At 41.5% G+C, this 23,733-nt stretch overlaps 2 protein-coding genes across 2 annotated transcripts in view; one reads left to right on the plus strand and one right to left on the minus strand.

The window, feature by feature from the left end:
- Positions 1 to 8,194: 8,194 nt before the first annotated feature.
- Positions 8,195 to 14,949, minus strand: ORC6 (origin recognition complex subunit 6). Its single transcript, XM_004600974.2, has 7 exons — positions 14,653 to 14,949; positions 13,023 to 13,152; positions 11,828 to 11,991; positions 11,395 to 11,484; positions 10,126 to 10,238; positions 9,627 to 9,695; positions 8,195 to 8,777 (listed from the first exon to the last, which is right to left on the minus strand). Exons 1-7 carry the CDS (start codon positions 14,715 to 14,717, stop codon positions 8,647 to 8,649), a joined length of 762 nt encoding a protein of 253 aa, XP_004601031.2. The 5' UTR covers positions 14,718 to 14,949; the 3' UTR covers positions 8,195 to 8,646.
- A 134-nt stretch (positions 14,950 to 15,083) lies between these two features.
- Positions 15,084 to 23,733, plus strand: part of VPS35 (VPS35 retromer complex component) — a 38,547-nt gene continuing 29,897 nt past the window's right edge. The window contains exons 1-2 of the mRNA XM_004600692.2: positions 15,084 to 15,220; positions 23,493 to 23,591. Of these exons, the coding sequence (XP_004600749.1) occupies positions 15,218 to 15,220; positions 23,493 to 23,591 (102 nt within the window). The 5' untranslated portion in view covers positions 15,084 to 15,217. The remainder of the gene's footprint in view (positions 15,221 to 23,492; positions 23,592 to 23,733) is intronic.

The following is a 23,733-nucleotide window of genomic DNA, read 5'->3' on the forward strand; positions in this document are numbered from 1 at the left end:
CAAAGACAAATGCCCAGATCTATTGTCAACAATTTTTTACAATAGCCAGAATTTGGAAACAACCCGAGTCCCCATATTTCTTTATCTGTTCTGAATGGATGAAGAACTATGGTATATCTCCACAATGGAACTCCATGCAGACACTAGGAAAAATAAAGTCGTGAAAGTTTCTTATAAATGGATGGACATGGAGAGTATCATGCTGAATGAAATGAGTCAGAGAGAGGGGAACAGACAGAATGATTGCACTCATTTGCAGGCTATAAAAAAAATCATCCCAAAATCACAGTATGTTACTAATACCCAAGAACAGTAGATATGAGGGCCAGAAGGACTGGTCCATGGTTGGAAGCTTGTCGTGAGGGAAGGGGTACATTTAGGACAGAGAAGGGACCCCTTATGCCAATAATAATTGGAAATGATCACTCTGAACAAAAACCGAGTGCTTAAAGGAGTGCTGAAAGTCATATATATGAACACCTTTTGGTACCTGTATTCCTGTATTGAAAACTATAATGCCCAAGAGAAAAGAGAGAGAGAGAGAGAGAGAGAGAGAGAGAGAGAGAAAGAGAGAGAGAGAGAGAGAGAGAGGGAGAGGGAGAGGGAGAGGGAGAGGGAGAGGGAGAGGGAGAGGGAGAGGGAGGGAGGGAGAGATGGAGGGAGGGAGAGAGCTGTCTGCCACAGAGGCAGGCTGGGGGTGGGGTGGGGTGGTAAAATTGGGGACATTGGTGGCGGGAAATGTACACTGGTGAAGGGATGAACATTGTATGGCTGAAACCCATTCATGAACATCTTTGTAACTGTATAAATAATAATAAACTCCGATTTATTGAATCACAGTTATTCAATAAATAAATAATTTAAAAATTATAGCCTCTTCAACAAATGATATCTGTAAAACTGGATAACCACCTGTGGAAAAATAAAGCTGAACTTATATCTTACACCTTACACAAAAGTCACCTAAAAGTTCATCAAAGACCTTCAAACCAGACCAGAATCTATAAAGTGCATGATAGAACTTGGAATTAGGGGACATATTATGGGACCTCTGGGATAATCCAGGGCAAGGGAAACATTAGTGTGAATATTGGCCACCAAATATAAAAATGTGCTGGTTGCACCCAAGTTCGACAGAATCCAGTCTCATCTTTTCCCTAAGAATTTTAACTTTTAACAGATGAATTTTCTATTAAGTGCACATTTGGGATTCTTTGGGGATAGAGAATTCTCAGTTTTCTCCCTTTGCTGAGTTAGGCTAGCCCGATATTGCCATGGACGGCAAATAGCAGCCCCAGTCCATAAATGTATATTGGGAGGAGTCAGGGAGAATATTTGAAATCTTTATTTTTAAAAAATATTTTAAGGGGCTGGAGCGATAGCATAGCGGGTAGGGAGTTTGCCTTGCACGCGGCCGACCCGGGTTCTAATCCCAGCATCCTATATGGTCCCCTGAGCACCAGGGGTAATTCCTGAGTGAAGAGCCAGGAGTAACCCCTGTGCATCGCCGGGTGTGACTCAAAAACCAAAAAAAAAAAAATTTTTTTTAAAAAATAAGTTTTTAATGAATTTACAGATTTACAAACTTTTGTGATTTCGTTTCAGTCATACAATGATCGAGTACCCACCCCTCCACCAGTGTCCATTCTCTACCGCCAATGTTCCCAGTATCCCTCCCGCTGCCCCCATCCCATCTCCCCCGGCTCCCCCAACCCGAATATTTGAAATCTTTTGGCCAGGGAAATTTCACCTTTCCTTGCTGACCCAACCTACAGGTGACATTACCCTGAATCTTAAATCTTAGGTTTCAGGTACGTTGACAGGATGATTAGTGAGTATAGAGTAGTATAATACATTTTTATACATTTCAGAGGGATTCAGCAGTAGTGGAGTAATAACTCATAATTGTATTTTTATTCATCTTGAGCCAGTAAAGTCTCAGTCAGCATCTTTTTGTTGAGCTGGGCATTGGCCTCCATTTTGAAAGGGACCAGGCTAATTTCAAAAACTAGAGTTTGTTTCTATTCTTTTTTTAAAAAAAAATTTATATATTTTTTCCTACTTTATTTAAACACGGTGGTTTACAACTTTTTCATGATTTGCTACAGGCATTGAATTTCCTAACGATTCCTCAAGCCTGCCCTGATAGCAGGTCCACAATAATTTATTTTATATTGCTCGTTACACCAAGTGGCTAACAAAGTGATCAAAAAACATTTCTGCAGAAGAAAACTTGTAAGAATTGTTGTATCTCACCATGGGGACATTAAATCCTTGTCTGAGGGTTTACTAAGCTGTTGTTGCAAGTTAAGCCTTCTGTATTTATTAGTCAAGACTGTTGTCCCGTCTAATCTGGTATGCTACTAGTGGAATGTCAGTGTTGTAGTGTTTGGAGATGTTGTCTAGAAAAATCCAGAATATTTAACTAGTCAGTCTGGCCAGAGGCATGGCGGCAGCTTTGAAGTATGGGAGTGGCTGTCAGAGCTCTGTTTCGTGGGGAGCCGGTCCCTCCCCTCCCACTGCCTCCCAAGATTGCCCTGGAGGTCTCAGTCAGGATAGGGTCCCTGGGAAGTTCTTGCAGCTGGTTGATCTCTCTAGAGATTTATTTATGAGTCTGTGGGATAAGGCCGGCAGATGAGCTTTCATGATGCCAGGGTGGGGCGTGGACATGGCTGCTGGGTCTTACAGAAGAATGGGGAGGTCATCCATCCAGACTCTGAGAAGGCCTGGAGTTTCCAGCCCTATGACCCATGTACGTGACGTTTTTAGTAGGTTAGATTCTAATCTAATCTCAGTTTAGCCTAAGGTTGTGGGGTCCAGCTGGAGACATGGTAGTAGTGTTTCTATCCTTTGGCAACAGACCCATAAATAATATTAGGGCTAGGAATTCTTTTTTTTTTCTTTTTTGGGTCACACCCAGCGATACTCAGGGGTTACTCCTGTCTATTCACTCAGGAATTACCCCTGATGGTGCTCAGGGGACCATATGGGATGCTGGGAATCGAACCTGGGTCGGCTGTGTGCAAGGCAAACGCCCTCCCAGCTTTGCTCCAGCCCTGTTAAGCATATTTGAGAACTTCTTAGGCCAGGAATGTCAAGTGCCTGACACATTGTATGATCTCCTGGCTCCTGGACTGGAAATCTTAAGGGACACATTTGGGATTTCAAGAGATAGGAACAACTTGATCATTCTTTTGCTCAGCCATGATAGACTGATGAATGATAGCATTATCAGCCATAATGTCCACATTAGGGTATTACTATGATCATGGGTAAGTACTACCTTAGTTGTAAGGCCTAGATAAATCTCTGAAAAATCTTACTTTGCACTATACTTCTATTACAATTTTCAGAACTTAGAGAAGGAGTGAAATTTGTTGGTGGGCACATTTAGGGACCAGTGTGTCAGGAACATCTGTTTTGCTTTCAGAGCTTATAATGATGTGGGCAGTATCATGAACCTCAGTTCCCCAAACAAACCACACTATTCCATTATCATCATGAGGGACTCAGAATTTAGTACAGAACCAGGAATAGAGGACATTCCTAGACCCTGGAAAAATTTAATTAGGCCTTTTCATATGATCAAGGACATCAGGAATTGTATCATAAATTGGGATTTAGAGCATCATATAGGGATAGCTCAGAGAATGGATTGGAGGGCTACTCAGACTACATGTTTCCAGTTTTCTCATTTGCTGTTCAGAATTTAGGATAGGACTAGGCATTTCTTTTTTTTTTTTTTCTTTTTGGGTCACACCCGGCAATGCACAGGGGTTACTTCTGGCTCATGCACTCAGAAATTACTCCTGGCGGTGCTTGGGGACCATATGGGATGCTGGGATTCGAACCCGAGATGGGTGCGTGCAAGGCAAATGCCCTATCCACTGTATTATCGCTCTAGCCCCCAGGACTAGGCATTTCTTAGGAGACACATTTTGGGGCCATATGTGCCATGGAGATGTCAATATCCCTGGGTCACACTAGGGTAGGAGAGAAACTGACATGATTATTCAGTGATGGGTGTTGACTGCCTTGTAGTGAGAAACTGGGCATGCCCCAGACTGACAAAATCTGCTTCTATCCTCCTTGTAATGGAGTCAGAAAATTGATAAGGCTAATAATTCATTAGAGAATACATTTGAGGAGGTATGGGCCAGGCAATGTTCAACCTGGCTCCTTTCCTCAAAGGAAAAGTTCCATAGAATGTAAATGCCAATATCTGCCACTTTTGAGGGTCTCGGAAGCTGAAGAACAAAAAGAATGTTTCTAGTATTCTCAAGAATGCTTCAAAACCTATTATTTAGGAAGAATCCTGGCCGGTGGGCACCGCAAGCCAGAGAATGCTCTGGACCCCAGACTGGGCCAACAACACCAGGGTGCCCCAGATGGAGAAGGTGCAGAGTCCCCGCCTTCTCCAGATGGAACCCTGGAGACACTGAGCTTCTACTAACACAGCTCCGGTATGTGGGACCCGGATTATTTCTTCAAACCGAGAGGCTGCGTAAGCCTTGTCCTTTCCTGATATAGAAAAAACCTCTTAGAAACGGCTCCTCTGCCCCTGAGCGGCCATGATCCCAGAGGCACACAAACCAATCTCGGAACAAAGCAACTACTGGCAGAAATACCTCTGGACTTACTAAAATGTCAGAATTCCAAAACCGCACAGCCAGGAAACTGTGCAACATCATATGCTCTTCATTATCAGCAATAGAAAACAAAGGCTCTAATGATGCCTTTTCGGCAGATCTGATTGTTGGGGGAAAAATCCCAAATAATAATAGTGGGTTTTCTGTTGAAAATTGAATGTAATCAAAGTAAAGAGAGAATAAAGTGAAAATTATTTGCCACACAGGAGTGGGAGGATGGTATATTGGGGTTCTTGGTGGTGGAAAATGTGCACTGGTGAAGGGATGGGTGTTGAATCATTGTATGACTGAGACTTAATCCTGAAAGTTTTGTAACTATTCTCATGATGATTCAATAAAAAAATCTAATCTATTATTTATTAGGATACTCATTCTGTTGTAAGGTCAGCAATGTCAGAACCCTTCTGAAACACCAAAACTTTGAGTAAACCTAAAAGATCAGTTGCCATGTTTGAGGGGCCCAGAAAATCTCAGACATGCACTCAGGAATCACTCCTGGCGGTGCTCAGGGGACCATATGGGATGCTGGGAATCAAACTCAGGTCGGCTGCATGTAAGGCAAATGCCCTACCCACTGTGCTATCATTCCAGCCCCAATCCACCAGCTTTTAAAGGAACCAAGATGAATTATTAAAGGAACCAAGATGAATTATTCCTCAGATGAACAAAAAATGTTTCTATCCTCTTTGCAAGAAATTCGTAATCTAGAGTGGGACTAGGAATTCATTAGGAGACTCATTCAAGGCCCCATGCATTAGGATAGCTTCACTCAGAATTCCCAAGTGAAGGGGAGTTACTGACATAATTCTTTTATATTAAGTATTGGCTTTCCATACTATGAGAAGTTGGTATATACCAGGCAGGATGTATTTCCTTCAGCCCATAATGGATTTAGAAATTTTAAACTGCTAGTAATTCATTAAGGACACATCTGGGAACTTCTAAAATGTTGGATGTAGTGAGGAAATCTTTACAAGACATGTGCAGGGATATATAGGGCCATGGAAAGCCCGATAAGACTCTCCCATTGTGTCAGTTTTTGAGAGCCTGAAAGGTCTCTAAGGGAGATTAGCTCTAAAGAGATAACAGATCTAAAGGGAGATTCCCATAACCTTTTATGATGGCCATTGACTGATAGGGTAGGGGGTCTTTTACTCACAAAGTAAAAACAGGTTTTATTTGGAAGTTTTGAGGAAAAGCTGGGAAGAGAGTAAGGGAGAGAAGGAAAGAGGGAGAAGGAGAGAAAGGGAGTGAGAGAGACAGAGAGAGACACAGAGAAGGACACATATTCTAGAGAGAACATGGGCTTCTGCACCACAGGTACTCAGCAACAATACAAGTTCTGGGTCTCTGCCTGTGCCAGGTAAAGGTCTTATTGGGCTTTAGTTCCTGTGCCACAAGGCGGATCTTAGGGTTAGTTGTTATTACTTCCCAAGAACTCATTGCCATGGGTGTGTGTGTGTGTGTGTGTGTGTGTGTGTGTGTGTGTGTGTGTGTTTTCCTACTTGCCTGCTTGCCTACAAGCTTCAGTAGCTATTATAGAGGGACAAGAACAACTCAGAGGAACAAAATTCCTTTCGAATCCTTAGGGAGTCTGACCATAGCACAGGAATAAGGCAGACAGGAAAGGAGTCAAGTCAAAGAGCAGATAATAGCAACCATTATGGAGGGTCTTAGATACTGGCCCTTCAATCCTCTCCAATAGGTTTTTCAAAATATGGCACAGGTACAGCTATGTGCAACAGGAGACAGTTCTGAATCTCTAGTGCAGGAAAGGCTCAATCTGGATCCTTCATTCAACCTAGGCAAAGCTTTCACAAACCATAAATCAATGACACTAATTATAAGAGGGCCTTGGATAATCTAGATAAACAGAATCATTAAATACTCCTCAGAGGGTATTGGGAAATCTTAGCAAGATTAGATATTACAAGGTTAAGCATTAAGGCCAGGAAAGGAAGAGTCAGGTTCCACCTGCAAGACAATGCAAGAAAAATTCCATAAAGTTTACAGAAGTTAATTTGTTTGAGATTGTATGGACAGGGCTTGGAATATGCCTCAGCAATAGTGCCTAACTTATTATAAGGCCAGAAGTTGGCTCCAACACTGAAAAAAAATCAACAGTAGCAAGCTAAGCAATTTTTTTTTTTTTTTTTGCTTTTTGGGTCATCCCCGGCGATGCACAGGGATTACTCCTGGCTTTTGCACTCAGGAACTACTCCTGGTGGTACTCAGGGGACGAAATGGGATACTGGGAATCGAACCCGGGTCGGCTGCATGCAAGGCAAATGCCCTACCTGCTGTGCTATTGCTCCAGCCCCCAGAGTTGTCATCATTTAAAGGGCAGAGGGGAAAAAAAGTCAGTTTAGGTTTGAACCTTGGGTATTATGCCTTAGAGCAAATAAAATTGTAATCAGTTATTGATACCATTTCTTTTTATTTTTTGAGCCACACCTGGCAGTGCTCAGAATTTACTCTTGGTTCTGCCCTCAGGGATCACTCCTGGCAGGGCTCAGGAGACCACACAGAGTGCTGAGATTGAATATGCAAAGCAAATACCCAACCTGCTATATCATGTGGCCCAAATTGCTTAACATTTGGACACAATAATTTTATTGTATTTTTCACAGAAATAGTTAATTAAATCATGTAATCTTTTAGCTAAAATCATGTCTGCTATGATGCATCAGAGCCTGGTGAACCACTTCTTTATCTTTCATAAAACTTTCCCAATTTTAAAGTAGCATTTATTACATTTTTTTAGTATGTGGCTGTTAACAAAAATATTTGTCTCTTTGTATTTTAATATGATGCTAATTTAAGAGTTTTATGAATTTCCCTATATCCTAATACTTAACTACTTATACCAGGTAATATTGAATTTTTTCATATATATTAGCCCAGACACTAAGGTTTTCCAAGGTAGATGCCATTTTTTTTTTCCAAACACATTCATTAGTCATAAAATTGCTTAAGACTGTGTATGCACAGCTATGAAGCATTTTCAAAAGACTAAGGTAAATAACAAATTGTATAAAATCAAATACAAAAATTGGCCAAAAGAATTTCTAGGTAGATACCATTTTTACTCCAATTTTTGGAGGCTGGAGGTTTGGTTGGGTCACACCAGAGTAATCAATTTATTTTTGGCTTTGTGTCAAGGAGTCATCCTTAGTGGTGCTCAGGAAGTCACCTCAGTGGTGCTAGGGATCAAATAGTCTTAATGATAAAACAAATGCTTAAAGAAGGTAATTTGTTCAAGATTACCTTGAACACGGGCAGTATGTGGCTAAGTACTATTCCATCATTATTACATTATTTATGTGTGCTGGCATTTGAACCCAAGTTTCACGTATGCAAACCAAGCACTTTGCTACTGAGCCCAAAGCAAGATTTTAAATTCAGGATATCTGAATAAAAAAAATCTGTGCTCTGCCGTGCACTATTATTCACTGTATGTCAACTTGGGCTTCTTTTTCCTGCTAGAGTAGATGCTTTTGTTACAGAAAGAATTCCTGCAAGCTGATGACAAAACGCAACTTGAATACAAAATAAAAATAATATTTATTTTAAGTAATATATACATTTATTATACATACTATATAATGATTCAAACCAAGAAATTTACATAAAAACTTAAGTAAAACTGATAAAACTCCACTTAGTCTGAACTTTATATACGGGATGGGACTGGAGACTGTTGCTTAAAACAAAACGAGAAAACAAACTGGCTCCAATTCCATGTTGTTGGAGGACAGAGATTGTGGGTGAGTTAAAATAATACCAAGACCCTATGGGTGATAAATTTGTTGTTCACATCAGAGCTGCCAATTTCTTTTCCAAAACTCAGTCCAAGTACTGGCTCTTTTGCTATTAAATGAACAGTTTGAGAATCCTTGCTAACAAACATTCAAACAAAATTCCAAAACCTTTACATCTTCCTTAAGGTGGCAGACGAACTGTCAATTTGCAACATGAAACAATCTGGAAGCTGAAATCACTCAACAGTAGCCTTTTTAGCTTTGGCAGCATTTTCCAAAATTTTCCTTTTCCACTCTTCATAATCCTGTGTCACATCTTCATCTTTTTGTGGTTTAGGTAGTAGATGATCCACTTCCTTCTCAATTTCTATAAAAGGAAATTTTCAGGTGTACCTCAAAATTTATATATTCACAAAATAAAAAGTAAACTTGTTTATTTTAAAACAACTAATTAAGGTAACAGAAAATAAGATACTGAATTGAAAGTGAAAATAGCGCAGCCAGTACATCATTTTTCACCCTCCCAAAACACAAGCATGCCGATATATTCTGACAGTAGCTAACTTTTATCAAAACATTAATCTCGGGGGGTTGAAGCGATAGCACAGCGCGTAGGGCATTTGCCTTGCACGCGGCCAACCCGGGTTCAATCCCCAGCATCCCATATGGTCCCCTGAGCACGGCCAGGAGTAATTCCTGAGTGCATGAGCAGGAGTAACCCCTGTGCATCACCGGGTATGACCCAAAAAGCAAACAACAACAATAACAAAAAAAACCATTAATCTTGTGATTGACAGGTTAGGCACTTTTAACAGTATTATCTCAGTTAACCTTCACTGTAACCCCCAAAAAGGTGTTAGTACTAATCACATTTTATAGATTAGTAAATTAAAGCTCACAGAAATTAAGCAACTTTCCAAAAATTGTAATATACCCAATAAAGAATGATTTGAAACTAAGCAGACACTACTGAAAAAAAGGGTTTAAAAAATTTTTTTTTTTAACTTAATAGTTCGGTTAGTTTCTGAAATATTGCTTGGATAAATGGACTTATCAAATGATAGACAGGATATATTTAAAATTTAAAATTTGACTATTAGGCAAATTGCAAAAAAAAAAAAGGCAGAGCACAGAACTGTTCAGTGTATTACACTTATTGTACTCTTTAATTCCACTGCATTAATTTTAATGTTCATCAAGTGTTAATATCTCTCACCATTTGCTGGAGGGCTGATCACTGTTTTCCTTTTCTTTTGAGGTGGAGAAGGTGACTGTTCAGGCTCTTCTTTAAAAAAAAGAGTTTCATCAAGGTTAGCTGTTTTCTTCTCAGCTTTAGCAGTTAGGTATATTTGAATCAACACAAAAATTGAAATGTCTGACTAAGTACTAGAATATGGAGAAGCAAATAACTGGCTTCTCTTGTTAGACCTGAGAACTTCTACTTCAGCCTATGTAGGTAGTGGCTATCATTTAACACGACGTTAACAGAGAATCTATTTTGCAGGCATGAATTTGTAGAATCACAGGTATGTGTCTTTAAAGCCATTAAACTACTTTATTAGAAAAATAATCTCCTTACTATAAACACACATAACCCATATTATACATCAAATTATACACCAAAGATACCTGTTTTGCAAGTTTGAAAATATATGACTTTTATCAGGTCCACATTTTTAAATGATACACTCTTGGAATATGGAATAATTACTTACTGTCAATTTGCTGCCCAATCTTCTCTAACTGTTTACACAGTCGATCAAATATGGCTTTTTTAACACCAGATATGGCTACCATTTTGTTTTTATCCACTTTTAGCTTCAGAATCCTACAAAAGAATTCGACAACTTACTGTTCTTAAATCCACTGCAGGTATCTACTTGGAGAACCAGATTATCAAATTTTCTTTTTGCCCATTCAGCTCCTCACTGTCCCTTTCCTTTCAAATATATCATTAGCTAAAATTATACAAGTTTGCCCTTTGATCTATTTGTTCAGATACTTATTAGGCTAAATTAAAATGCACACTGGATCTGTTATACAACAAAAGGGACATATAAAAGGCATTTACTAGTGCTTCCTGCTTTAGAGAACTCCCAAATGACTGCAACCAGCAATTAAAAAACAACCTAGAAAGTCACAATGACCATATTTTAATGACATATTATTTATAAAAGGATCCCGTGCATATATCTAAAGAATACAAAAACACTAATTTGAGAAGATATAGGCACACCCATTTCAAAACAACCTAAGTGCTTAATATGATGTGCTACATACATAAGTTATAAATACATGTATGAATAAAATGAAATCCTAGATTTTGGATGTAACAAGAGAAAAGACAAATACTGGATGATCTCACTTGTATGTGATAAACAATTAAGAGAAATAGTAAATGGAAACAAATCCTTAGTCTCTGACCATAAAATTAAAGTTATTATAGGGGTGAGGTATGGCATCGGGATGAGAGGGTGGCGTGGGGGTAATTCAATGGAAGGTGGGGAAGAATACTGGCAGTTTGGTGGTGGGTGTGGTAACACTATCCCTAAAATGTAAACATTTACAGTCTTATAAGCCAAAATTTCCTAATAAAAATAATGTATGCTGAATTTTAAAAATGTGGGGAAAGAAGTGAAAGGTATGCTCTATAATCAGAATGCTTACCTTACAGAAATAGTTTCCACTTGTCAAGCAAACTTCCAAATGGAAAATCGAGTCATTTGGTTACTACTCCTAAAAGTATTTTGAAAAGTATGCTTACAAAAAAAACAAAATTAGAAGTAATTTTGTTTCTGTTTTTGAGCCTCTTTTAGTGGTGCCCAAGGGATCACTCTAGGGGTATCAGAAATCAAACCATGGTCTTCATGTAAAGCAGGCTCCAGTCCCTTAAGCATTTCCTCTGGCGCTAGAAGTACTCTTTAGGAATAAAAAATCTGTCTGCAAACTGTTAACTGTTTTGAATGTTAAAAAGGTATACTTACTTGCAGGCTGAAAGTAGTGCAGCAGTGACAAACAGAGGCTTGGATAAATCAAGATCTTCTTGCTGTGTCTGTGGAAGACTGAATTCATACCTAAGGGAAAGTAAATTTTGCAAAATTATTTCAGACTGAGAAAAGTAAATCAGAAACAAATGCATATCTTTTTTTTTTTTTTTTTGCTTTTTGGGTCACACTCTGGTGATGCACATAAGTCACTCCTGGCTCTGCACTCAGGAATGACCCCTGGCAGTGCTCAGGGGACCATATGGGATGCTGGGAATCGAACTCGGGTCGGCCGTGTGCAAGGCAAACGCCCTACTCACTGTGTTATGGCTCCAGCCCCACAAATGCATATTTTTTTAAAGACTGAAAATAAGAGGACATTGTCTAATTTTTCTTTAAGTATCAGTATAAATTTCCAATAAAGTTTAAATACCTCTGCAGCAACTTTGAAGCCATGTTTACTGCTTCTGTACAGCTAAATTGTACAGCTAGGTCTCTTATTCCAACATTTGAATTCAGGCCCAGTAAGCACTCAAAAGATTTCAGATAATTTTGATATGTCTTCTTGTTCAAACCAGAGAGTTTAATTAAATAAGCCTTTATAAAGAAAAACAAAAAAAAATTACCATTAAAATATTTTTAATATTTTAAGTTTCATAGATACAACAGCAAGGTAAGTTTGTGTTTCCAGGTAAAGAACATGTGCTGCATTTACAAACTTTTAAGTCATTACAGTGCATTATAGTTTGGGGTTAGGGCTAAGATAGGCTAGGGAGCCAGTGTTCAAAGATCACCATTTAGTGAATGCAATTATTAACAGATACTCCTAGGGATAATCTTTATCCTCATAATCTAGTGAAATGGATAGATACTCTCACCCTCTTCATGGACATGAAAACAGCAGACAAAGTAAAAAGTAAAAAGTAAAAGTAGTGTTCACATGGAGCAAAATAGTGGTTTCTTCTCCCCGGAACTTTATTCAGCCTAAGTATTTTTACTCTTTTTTTTTTTTTTCTGTTTTGTTTTTGGGTCACACCCAGCGATGCTCAGGGGTTACTCCTGGCTCATGCACTCAGGAATTACTTCTGGTCGTGCTCAGGGGACTGTATGGGATGCTGGGAATCAAACCCAGGTCGGTCACATGCAAGGAATATGCCCTACCCGCTGTGCTATCGATCCAGTCCCGGCCTAAGCATCTTTTAATATATTCTTGCTTTCTAAGAAAAGTTAACAATTTTATCCTGCATTCACATGAATTAATTTTTTCTAGATAATATTATTAAGTCAGAGGTGAGGAAAGAGAAGAAAGGCTAACTTTAATGTATTTTTTGGGTCTGGGAATACACAAAATATTCCCCACATAATTATTTCTTAATTTTCATGTCATCTCTGGTTACAAGTGATTTCACTACTTTTGGATACCTGGGGAAACCTGTATAAAAAGAGTACATATATGTATTTTCCAGCTCAAGAAAATTATTCAAATTTAGAATAACTTAACAGAAGGTCAGCCAAGAAAGTTCTCTTAATTAAGAGTTTTGACAGGAACCAGTTCAACCAGAAATTAAACATAAAATTAAACTTCCGCTTACAATGGACTATTTAGACACTAGGCAGGGTCTACTTACCTTGTCCAAGGGGAACTTCATATAGGAAGCTGCAAGGTCCAAGCACATGATGGCATTGTTGGTTTCGGTGGTATGTGCTGACAGGCCAGCACACTTGATCTGGGACAGTCTCAAAAACTCTTCTGCTTTCCTGGTTTACAGGGAAACATGTTCACGAAAACTCTTTTCCATGCTTCCCCCTCCCCCCCTTTTGTTTTTTTGGGCTACATCCAGCCTTGCCGAGATCATCATTCTCGGCACTGTGCTCAGGGGCTACAGCTGGTTGTGGAATTGGAACCAGAGACTTCTCTGCATGCCCCAACAAAGTCTTACCCTTTGACCCATCACTCCCACCCCTCTTTTCCCCAGAAGTTTGCCCAACACTTTGGTAAACACTATTGAATACCACAGGGGTCTGATTTCTAACGCAAGTTTCTTTGGGCTGGGATTGAAAATCCTTTGAGAGATCTCTAACACTGACTCCAGGCAGAAAGAGCCTTCGAAAACAACTCTACATTCATCCTTGGGATACCTTTAACAAATGTGATCAAAAGGGCAAGATTTCTTTATGGTCCCTTCCCACCCCTTTAAAAGAAAAAGTGTGTGTGTGTGTGTGTGTGTGTTGGGGGGTGGAGTGTGTGTGTGTGGGGGGGAAATCAACAGGGCAGGCAGGTTGGGCCAGGACTCCTCCTTTTCCCTAAATCAGCGGTTCTCTAACTTCAGTGTTCAGGAGCCCTCACTCGGGGACTGTCAAACACACAGCTGGGTCCCACTGTCTGACCCTGTGAGCTTAGAGGCGGCCCCAAATCGCGCAATTCTAAGTGGCGCCAGGATGATGAATGAGGTTCTGATGAATGAGGTTCCGGACACTGGCGATGAGGGGATAAGGGATTCACACTCGTGCGGGCATTTCATCGCGGGGTGGGGGGGGAGTGAGGGGGAACTGCTGGTTTTTGCTGGAGGGGGGTGCACTCCCTGGAGTGCTGGGGGAATTTCTCCTGGCTCAGCGCTCAGGGGTCACTCCGGGAGGGGCTCGGGCGAGCACACGGGGTGTCCAGGACCTTCCTAGAGGAGAACTGCGTTCTCCGTCTCCAATCATTTCCCAGCACGTGCTACTCTCTCCGTCCCGTCCTCGCCTGATCCGGCCACGGAAGGAGCGCTGGACAAAGGCCTTGCTTCGAACGCAGTCGTGCCAAGACCCTGACCATTTGGGGGCTTATTTTTTTTTTCCTGGTACTCTAGTTTGGGAGTGGGTCAAACTAGACTACACTATTCCCACATCTTCGCTGCGAAAATAACACCCGCTCCGAGGCCCTTGATCGCCAGCCCCCTCTGCCCAGCCGCAAGCCGGGAATTGAACCCCGGACTCCGCTGAGCTACAGGGCCCGTTATTTTGGCTCAAGGCACCCGCCAGGGGGGCGCACGGCCTCGCACCTCAGCCGCTCGGGTACACCACCCGTCCGTTACGTATCTGCAGAGAGAGTTCTCCTTACCGCTTACCCCTTACCCTTCCCAGCACCTCTCTGCCTCTCTCAGAACTAGCTGGTCCCTCTCTTGCCACCCCAAACAAGCCTACAGCCAAGAAGTTTTCCCAGAAGTAGGGACTCAGGGACCCAGCGTCCTCCTCTCACCACGGCGTCATCGAACTCACCTAAGCACGGCCGGCTCGGTAATCCCCAAACGAGTAGCAAAACATCGTACCAGACCCGACTCCATGGCGCGCAATGGACTTCCGTGAACAAGCGCTCCGCGACGAAACCCGCGCGCAGACGCCACGCCCGCCAGTAAGGGCAAGGCCCCGCCCCTCTCCTGCACCCTGATTGGTCAGCATGAAAAACTGGAGCCGCCCCACGAGACTAGTATTCCGCCGACGCATGCGCTTTACGAACGCGACGCTGGATGAGGGAGTCCCCATCCTCCTCGGCTGAGTAGTTTAACGCTGTCTTTCCTTCCCGTGGCCGAACGATTCCCGGTTTAACCTGCACCGCACCGCCTTATGACACCGGTAGAGCCCAGGTTCACCAGTACAGAGAACAAATGGCCACGGCCAATAACCACGCGAGACTTAAGTACCTAGAAACGGACCAATCGAGGAGTCGCCGGCGGTCTGAGGGCGGGACTAGAGAGGGCGGGGCTTGGAGAGGCCGCAGCGTCACCTGACCGCGGGAGGCTCCGCGCGGGTGGGTGCTGCTTGCTGCAGGCTCCGGGGAGTCGCCATGGTGAGTGCTGAGGGGCTGCGGGCCCCGGGAACGACCCTTCCTCAGCCTCTTGCTGTCTCTCACTGACTTGGGGGCTCTGCGGGCGGAGTTGGGGCCTTCTGGAGCCCGGCCGGGGCTCCCACTATCTCGGCGTGGCCTACGGGGAAAAGGGACAGGCCGAGGAAGGCCGCAGACGGGCCGCTCCGGGCTCGAGTGGGCGGCGGCTCCTGGCCGCAGCCTTCGCTCTGAGACTGGGCGACCTCTCGGCGTTGGGGATCTCGTCTTATAAGATTCGGGGCTCCGTGAGGTCTGCGGTTGCGTCTCGGTGGAGTCGGCCACCGCCCTGCCTTGCAGGGAGCCCCGGTGCGGGGAGGAGAGCTCGTCCGGCCGGGTCGGGGGCGTGCGCGGACGGGCAGGAGGCGCGGGGAGTGTCGGCGCCCAGCCCGGCAGGTTACTCTCTCCGCGCCTCCACCTTTGTGCCTTGGGAGTGCTCTGGGTCGGGCAGACGATCGTGGCTTGTGCAAGACCTCGCTGCCGGAGGAGCTGTTAACTACCCTGACCTTTCTGGTCTTCGTAGCCCCGATGCGGTGTTTTGTCAGCGAATTTCGAGGGATTCGCTTAGGAGAATTTCCTGGAATTCCGCACGAATGCTCTGTGATGACCCACTAATTTTGACCCACGGAAAGGAGATGGCAGCCCGCTTAGCGTTTGCGCCTCGGGCTTGCTGACTCTTTGACTTGTCCGCCCAGGACTGAAATCCCAGTGTTGTTTTTTTTTTTTTTTTTTTTTTTTTTTTTACGTGTTAGGAAGTAGGCTTTTATCTCCCTAGCGCCCCTCCCGCCCTTCCTTTGATGGCTGCAAGTCGTGGCGACTGGACCTGAACTTCCTCAAAATCTGAATCCTTAGGTCTGTCTGGTTTCCACAAAGAGAGGTTGTCACTGGCATATTTAAAAATATATATATTTCGACAAAGTTTGCATTGTATATATAATGTTTTTTTGGCTGTTAATGTACCGAACGTAGTTTCCGTGCTCTCGTTCACGTTTTGTGAACAGGTTTCATTGAGCCTGTACACGTGGATGCAGGCTTTACTGTAAATGTGTTCATGCCAGAAAACATGATTTGACATACACTGATTTCATATAACATATCGTCATACCAACAGTGATTCTGTTTCCTTCGAATTTTTTTCGTGACTGATACAAGAATAGTGTAAAAATAGGGGTTTGTCTGTTTAATCGTCATTTACTATTACACCTCTTCTGTGCCGAGCTAGCCGTTTGGAATTGTGAGCCAGATGCACAGTCCTGTCTTCATGAATTTTATCGGGAAAGGAAACCGATTTTAGTCTTGTTACAACTACTAGTTGGGCTAGTCAGTGTCCTTTGAGTTATGCTTTGCCTCTGAAGACAGGGCCTTCCCAGGTCTTTAAGTGTAGCGTGCAGTGCAGTTGTGAAGCCTCCCATTTGTCTTATATCGTGAATGGTGCTAAGCCTGTAAAAAAAACAAAAACAAAAACAAAAACACTTCCCTTGTTCTTTGAAAACAGAAGTGACCAGAGAGATAGCTCAGAGCCCTGGAGCACATGTCTGGCATGCACAAGGCCCTGGGTTTGGTCCCTCTTGCAAGCATTTTTAGTTTAGTGCAGTGCTATCATGCAGAGATACCACTTCTGGGAAGCTTGGGAAAGACTAAGGCAAGTCCCTTAGAGACCGACACCGAGGAGGGTAAGCAGAAATCCTCCAAGTGGAGAGAAAGGGGTAATGCCTACAGCTCTCCTGCGGAAGTGAGTGCTCATGATATACATCATAGGATTTCTGGGGAAATGAAATTGGAGACAATTTGGTATTGATGTTATGCTATGAAGTTTATATTTCTGTATACTTATTTTTCCCCATTTTAATTTTTGATCTGTGCCTGTTTAGTGTTTTTTAACAGAACTTCCTTTAATGTGTTAAAATATTATTTGCGTTGTGTTTTTAGATTACATCCATAGCATGTGAATGGAGAGATTGACCAGCAAATAAGTTGTCAGAATGGTTGGAGGTTTCATTTATTTTTCATAACATACTCATAAATACTCTTATTATCCCTGTTTGGTAGAGAAGAAACAAGTTTTGTAAGTTACAAGTACAGGAGGACTTTTTTATTTTCCTGTAACCTTATGGGGGCTATTCACCTGGTCCAAAATTAAATGGGCCTAATCACAAATGTTAAACTTTATTTTGGTTCTGTAGTGTATTTTGTTTTTCGTGCTGGGGGCGATGGGGGAAGGACACCAACACCGAGATCACTCTTGAGTTTGTGATCAGTGACCACTATTGACTATACCCCGGGATAACAGGCTGTGTGTGTGGGATGCCCTTTAAACCCTGAACTACCGCTGACATTTTTTTTTTCTGATCCATATAGCTGATGTATAGAGTCATTTGTAAATGGAGAGTCACTTTTGTGAATGAGGAGACAGTGGATAGCTGATTTTTTTTTTTTTTTTTTTTGCTTTTTGGGTCACACCCGGCAGTACTCAGGGGTTACTCCTGGTTCTGCTCTCAGGAATTACTCCTGGCGGTGCCCCGGGGACCATATGGAATGCTGGGAATTGAACCCAGGTCAGCCGTGTGCAAGGCAAACACCCTACCCGCTGTGCTATCTCTCCAGCCCTGATAGCTGATCTTGTGTTTAATAAGCGTGTTCATGTTCCAATTGTTTTTGCTATGTAGGATGCTTTAGGGAAGGGTTCTAGATACTCCTTTTTAATTATCATTTGTATAAACTATCTTATGAGCAACTTGTAAGAATACATTTCTTTATCTTAGCTTTCTTCATTTGAAGCCCTCTTTTTATTAAGTCTACATTTTTATTTGTATTTCTGTTTATTTTCAATCCAGTGTAAGAATTTTGTGAAGGTTTTATTATTTGGTTAAATCATTAAATCTTCTCAGTTCTATATAATAGTGAGTTTTTTGTAACCTCTTTATAATCAGTTTTTTGCCTTGTAAAGACAATTATTAAATGTGGTAGCCAGAAGTTTTAAGCGACATGTGTCTGCCAGTAAATGAATAAACAAACAAAAATGGAGGGGTCTGGGAGAGAGAGAGACACGAAAATTTTTTTAGCTTTTTTTTTTTAACTTTTATTTATTTATTAGCAACTCCTGGTGGTGCTCAGGGCTTATTCCTGGCTCTGCACTCAGGGATCCCTCCTGTTGGTGCTCAGGGATTGAACCCAGATTGGCTGTGTGCAAGGCAACCACCCTACCTGTTGTATTATCACTCTGGCCGCAATGTAATTTAGCTTTTAAAAGGGGGGTGGGGTGGAGGTGATTCTGATTCATGGTATAGTGTGAATGAACCTTGAAGACATGCTGTATGAAAATAGCCAGACACAAAAAGACCACCTTGAGTGATCCCTTATAGAGGTATCTAAAGAAGTCACCTGCAGAGGAAGAAAGTAAAATGATGATTATTTGAGGTGTGGGAGAGGAGATGAGAGTTATCATTAAATGAGTAGGACTTTTTTCCTTTGAAAACATAAAGAATTCTAGAGATTGATAGTGGTGAAAATTGCACAACAATGTGAATGTACTTAATGCCACTGAACTACAGACTTAAAAAATGTTAAAATGGCAAATTTTGTTACATATATTTTACCATAGCAAAAGTTAAAAATCTGTTATTTCACTGCCTTTTCTAAGTAGATCACCAGAACTTAACATTGATGCTAAGTCACCTGTTTTGGGGATGAGGTGTTGGATCACACCCAGAGTTCCTGTGCTCAGGGCAGACTTTGACAACCACATGTAGTGCTGGGGCTCAAACCCGGTTGGGTCATGTAAAGCAAAGTGCGCTATCCGCCATACTATCCCTACACCCTCCAAATCCATTGATTCTAAAAATGGTTAAATCTGTTGCTTCCAGAGGTAAATTGCAAACAAACAGAAAAGCAAACAAAACCAACCAATAGTTTAGTATCATTGAAGTTCTTAGGGAATTATCCTATAATGAGTAATAACTTTCAGTAAATCAGAATCCATAAGTGCTCTTGCTCTTGACTCCACTGTTAACATTTTATAGTAATAATTCATTAGAACTTACTTTCTAATTTAGTTTTAAAAACAAATTATATTTTCTTTGAAATTTATTTGTGCTTCTGGAGAAATGTTAGAAGGAAACTTTACTAGTTAAATAGAAGTTGTCATAGGAATAAAATTAATGAGATGTTCAGTATTGTTTATTATTCAGATAATATTTTTCTTTTTCCAGTATCAGATCAAGAAAATCAGACTTTAAAAAAAATTATGTCCATATATAAGCTTTTGCCTTACACTTTTCCAGGTTTTTTGTTTTGTTTTGTTTTGTTTTTCCTTTTTTGGGTCACACCCGGTGATGCATAGGAGTTACTCCTGGCTCTGCACTCAGGAATTACTCCTGGTGGTGCTCGGGAACCATATGGGAATCTCTGAGCCTAGGTTGGCTGCATGCAAATGCCCTACCTGCTGTGCTATTATTGCTCTACCCCCCCCTAATTTTGTCAGTGGCTGTGGTCTTTTTTGTGTGTGTGTGAAATTTACATAATACAAAATTTACCATTTTAAAGTGAGCAGTTCTGAGAAATTTGTATGCTTTCAGTGTTATTTGACTGCCTCTGTCTAGTTCCAAAATACTTTTACCACCCTCAAAGGAGACACTGTTTAAGCATTTACTCTTCCATTCTACCAAGGATCCTTTACTTTCTCTTTCTAGGAATTATTTACCTGTTATTGATATTTCACATATGTAAAATCATATTGTATGCCGTGTTTTGTCTCTGGCTTTTAAAATTTTTTAAATAAGCCATGTCCACTGTGTTCAGGAGGCACTCAGGAGACCAAATCACATGGTCTACCACATGCAAAGCAAGCATCTTACCTCTGTGCTATGGCTCTGCCTGTGTGTCTGGCTTCTTTGAGGGCATCTCTTGGGTGGGTTGTTGGGGCTCCACAGCAGTTGCACAGGCCTCCTTCTGGTGGTTCCCTCCCACTTGACCAGAGGTTCAATTCCTGAACGAGGGATAATGTGCTTCTTGGGACAGATGTGCCATGCCATGCCACCATGTGGGATGCCATGCCACCTCAGCATTGGTTGGGGGTCTCCAAGGCCACACCTGACAGCATTCAGTTTCAGTGCTGCCACTCGCAATGCTTGGGGGACCACATACTTTGATTGCCGTGTAAAGCAAGTACCTTAAGCCCTGTAACTGTTCAGCCCCAAATAGCTTACTTTTATGAACTCATTTGTGTAGCACATATCGAAGTTTTATTTCTTTTTAAGACTAAATAGTCCATTGTAAGTATATACTATACTTTATCCTTTTATTTCTTGATTCTTTAGTCTTTTTTAAAAACGTTTGTACTTAGTCACTGGACTGGAGCGACAGCACAGTGGATAGGGCATTTGCCTTGTACGTGGCCAAGCTGGGTTCGGTTCCTCCATCCCTTTTGGAGAGCCCAGCAAGCTAATGAGAGTATCCTGCCTGCACAGCAGAGCCTGGCAAGCTATCTGTGACATATTCGATATGCCAAAAGCAGTAACAAGTCTCACAGTGGAGATGTTACTGGTGCCTGCTCGAGCAAATTGGTGAACAGTAGGACAGTCATGCTGCTTAGTCATTATAATTTGAAATTTTACAATTCTGTCAGTGGTAAGTTTCTTGAATACAACATTCCATCAACCAGTCTCCCCCAACCCCCCCCTTATTCCCTACCTCAGCACCTCTGTACTCCCCACATCTCACTGTCATCACTAGCAAGTTCTGTAGATATTCTGTTGTTTTTGGCCTTTTGTTTTTTCCCTACTATGCTTCTTTATTTCTTATATATGAGAAAGAGAATTCTGTATTTCTCTCTCTCCCTCCATACTGACTTCACTCAGCATGGTACCTTCCAGTTTCTTTCTAAAGAGCAAATTGTTTGACTTGTCCTTTCTTATAGCTGAGTAGTATTCCATATTTTTTTTTATCCAGTTACCTGTTCTTGAATCTTCAGTGATTTTTTAAAAATAATGTGTTATAAAGATAGCTTATTTAGTCATACGGTGAAGATTTATGAAAATGCATTGTGTCAGGACGTGTATTATGTCCCAGGGATATAAAAATGACCATTATATATTATTTTAAGTGGATACATGTTATACATGATTGATTAATTCTGTTTGCTAGACCAGATTTATTTGCAAACAGATTTTTGCCGGTTTCAAAGAGAAGACTAGTGTTTTAGAAACCATAGGTCTCTGTATTTGAAATGATAAGATATTCCATAGGCTTTTTTGCTATGGGTCACTAATTTCAGGTATTTTATTTCTCTTTATTTAGTCCCTTCTTATAAAGGTGTCGGTGTTTCAAAAAATTAGTTACTTAATCTAACAGTAGAATAAAATAAGGATGAAAGTAGTTAGAAGGAATAGAGAGGTTTCTAGAGACTTATTGGATTATGCTAGGCTTACCACAGAAGTTAGGTTGGCAGAATGACTATTTTGGTTGGACTCTGTGTAACAAATATCTATAAGGTATCACCACATTTGACCTCAACCTAGTTTGAGGATATTAAATTAGTTCTGATGACGACATTCTCTGTACATATATCTGTTTCCTTTCAGCAATTTTATGTGATTAACTTCAGAGACTGTAAAACAGCTCTGTTCAGTGGTTGTCAGAAATTGCTAAATAGATTTTGGTTGTAGAACTGGAAAGAGCTATACATGAAAAACCTTGGAAGAGGTTTATGACTCAATAGGGAAGAGATATCTGTGAAGAAATAACAGAATCTTTGGATTAAAATTTAAGAAATAGAACCAACTAGTGTCTGGTACTTTAAGTTGGAAATTCCATTAATGATAAGAATAGGAAAAACATTTGTTGGGAGGAAGTGCTAATGAAACAAATTTCCCCCCTACCTTTATCTAAACACTGATTTACAGAGTTGTCATAATACAGTTGTTTTCGGCATTCAGTGTTTCAACACCAGTCCCATCACTTGTGTGACCTAGCCCCCCATCGTGTCCAGTTTCTTATCCTTTCTCCAAGCCTTCTCCCTTGGATAAAAGAAAAATAATTTTTCTTTTCTTTTTTCTTTTTGGATCACACCCAGCGATGCACAGGGGTTACTCCTGGCTCCGCATTCAGGAATTACTACTGGTGGTGCTCAGGGGACCATATGGGATGCTGGGAATCGAATCTGGGTCAGCCAGGTGCAACACAAAAGCCCTACCCGCTCACTGTGCTATTGCTCCAGCCCCAAATAATTTCTTTTCATTTCTTGTCACAGCAAAATGATAAATGAAATTATCAAGAAATAGTTGAGTAAAAGAAAATTTGTGAAGATTGTTACATCTTGCTTGCAGTGCTAGGGATTTCTTTATTGTAAGTTTTTTTTTTTTTTTATGGTGGAGGTGTGTTAGGCCACACTCAGGCTTTACTCCTGACTTAGCACTCAGTCTTGGGTGCTCAGGGATGTAATACTAGAAATTGAATCTGGGTAGGCTGTATACAAAGGCATTGTCTGCAACCCAGACAGTGGTGTTTTGAAGTTATAGTCTGAGGATTTACTGAGTTGATTGTTACTAGTTGAGTCTTTTTTTGTTACTGTTTTCATTATGGATCTTAGTTGGCTTTTACATTGCTTTGCCATCAGATTTGCTCTGTTACTGGGCTGTCAGTTTTGTTAAAGGAGGCTGTGAATTCCACGGTCAGTACTGGAGTAGTACTTCAGTTTGGTGTTTCTTGAGTTTTGTTGTGAAGTTGTGCCATTTATATGCCAGAGGCTTGGGGTGTGGGAGTGGCTGCTGGGCCTTCCTGTAGTTGCGTGAGGGATGGAAGTGGCTGTTCGCCCCCACTCCAAGAAGACTGGTGTAATGGGAAGGTTTCACTGACTTGACATCTCTTCTGAGATTAGTAATGAAACTGGACTATTTATATTCCAGAGGCTGAAGGGTGTGGGGTGGCTGCTGGGGCTTTGGCAGGGCAGAGACTAGGCCTGCCCCACTACACCAGCGCCCCAGAGTTTTCAGCCCAAAGACCCATGTGCCTAGGAGTTTCATGAGTTTCAACAATTATCTTCTCAGATTAATTGTGAACCTGGGCAGAGGCCTTGGGAATGGCTTCTGGGGTTCCAGCAGTACATGGGAAGTTGCCCTCTCCCACTCTAAGAAGACCCCAGAATTATCAGCTTGAAAACTGGTGTACCTGGGAGTTTCATTGGCTTTGCTGCTCTTCTAGATTAGTCACTAAAGAAATATTAATGGAAACATTTATTTTTCAGCCTACAACACAGCAGTCACCTCAGGATGAGCAGGAAAAGCTCTTAGATGAAGCCATACAGGCTGTGAAGGTCCAGTCATTCCAGATGAAGCGATGCCTGGTAAGAGTGATGATGTGGACAGTTTATTTACAGTTACATTCTTGAGAATGAATCTGCATTTCTTTCTAAAGTCTGGTAAATCTGTTCTACAGTGTCTGCTGGTGTGTATCTTCAACTTTCCCTCCTTCACTTCAACAGATGT

This window comes from Sorex araneus, chromosome 8 (genome assembly GCF_027595985.1).
Source record: "Sorex araneus isolate mSorAra2 chromosome 8, mSorAra2.pri, whole genome shotgun sequence".
NCBI classification, from domain to species: Eukaryota; Metazoa; Chordata; class Mammalia; order Eulipotyphla; family Soricidae; genus Sorex; species Sorex araneus.

Bases quoted from the DNA above. Each gene is read 5' to 3' on its own strand.
- ORC6 (XM_004600974.2), bottom strand. From the start codon at position 14,717: ATGGAGTCGGGTCTGGTACGATGTTTTGCTACTCGTTTGGGGATTACC. The intron at 11,485-11,827 runs GTATTTAAACTT...ACTTTCCCTTAG, and splicing joins GCTTCAAAGTTGCTGCAGAG to GTATGAATTCAGTCTTCCAC. The intron at 10,239-11,394 runs GTAAGTATACCT...ATTCTTTTGTAG, and splicing joins GCACTACTTTCAGCCTGCAA to GATTCTGAAGCTAAAAGTGG.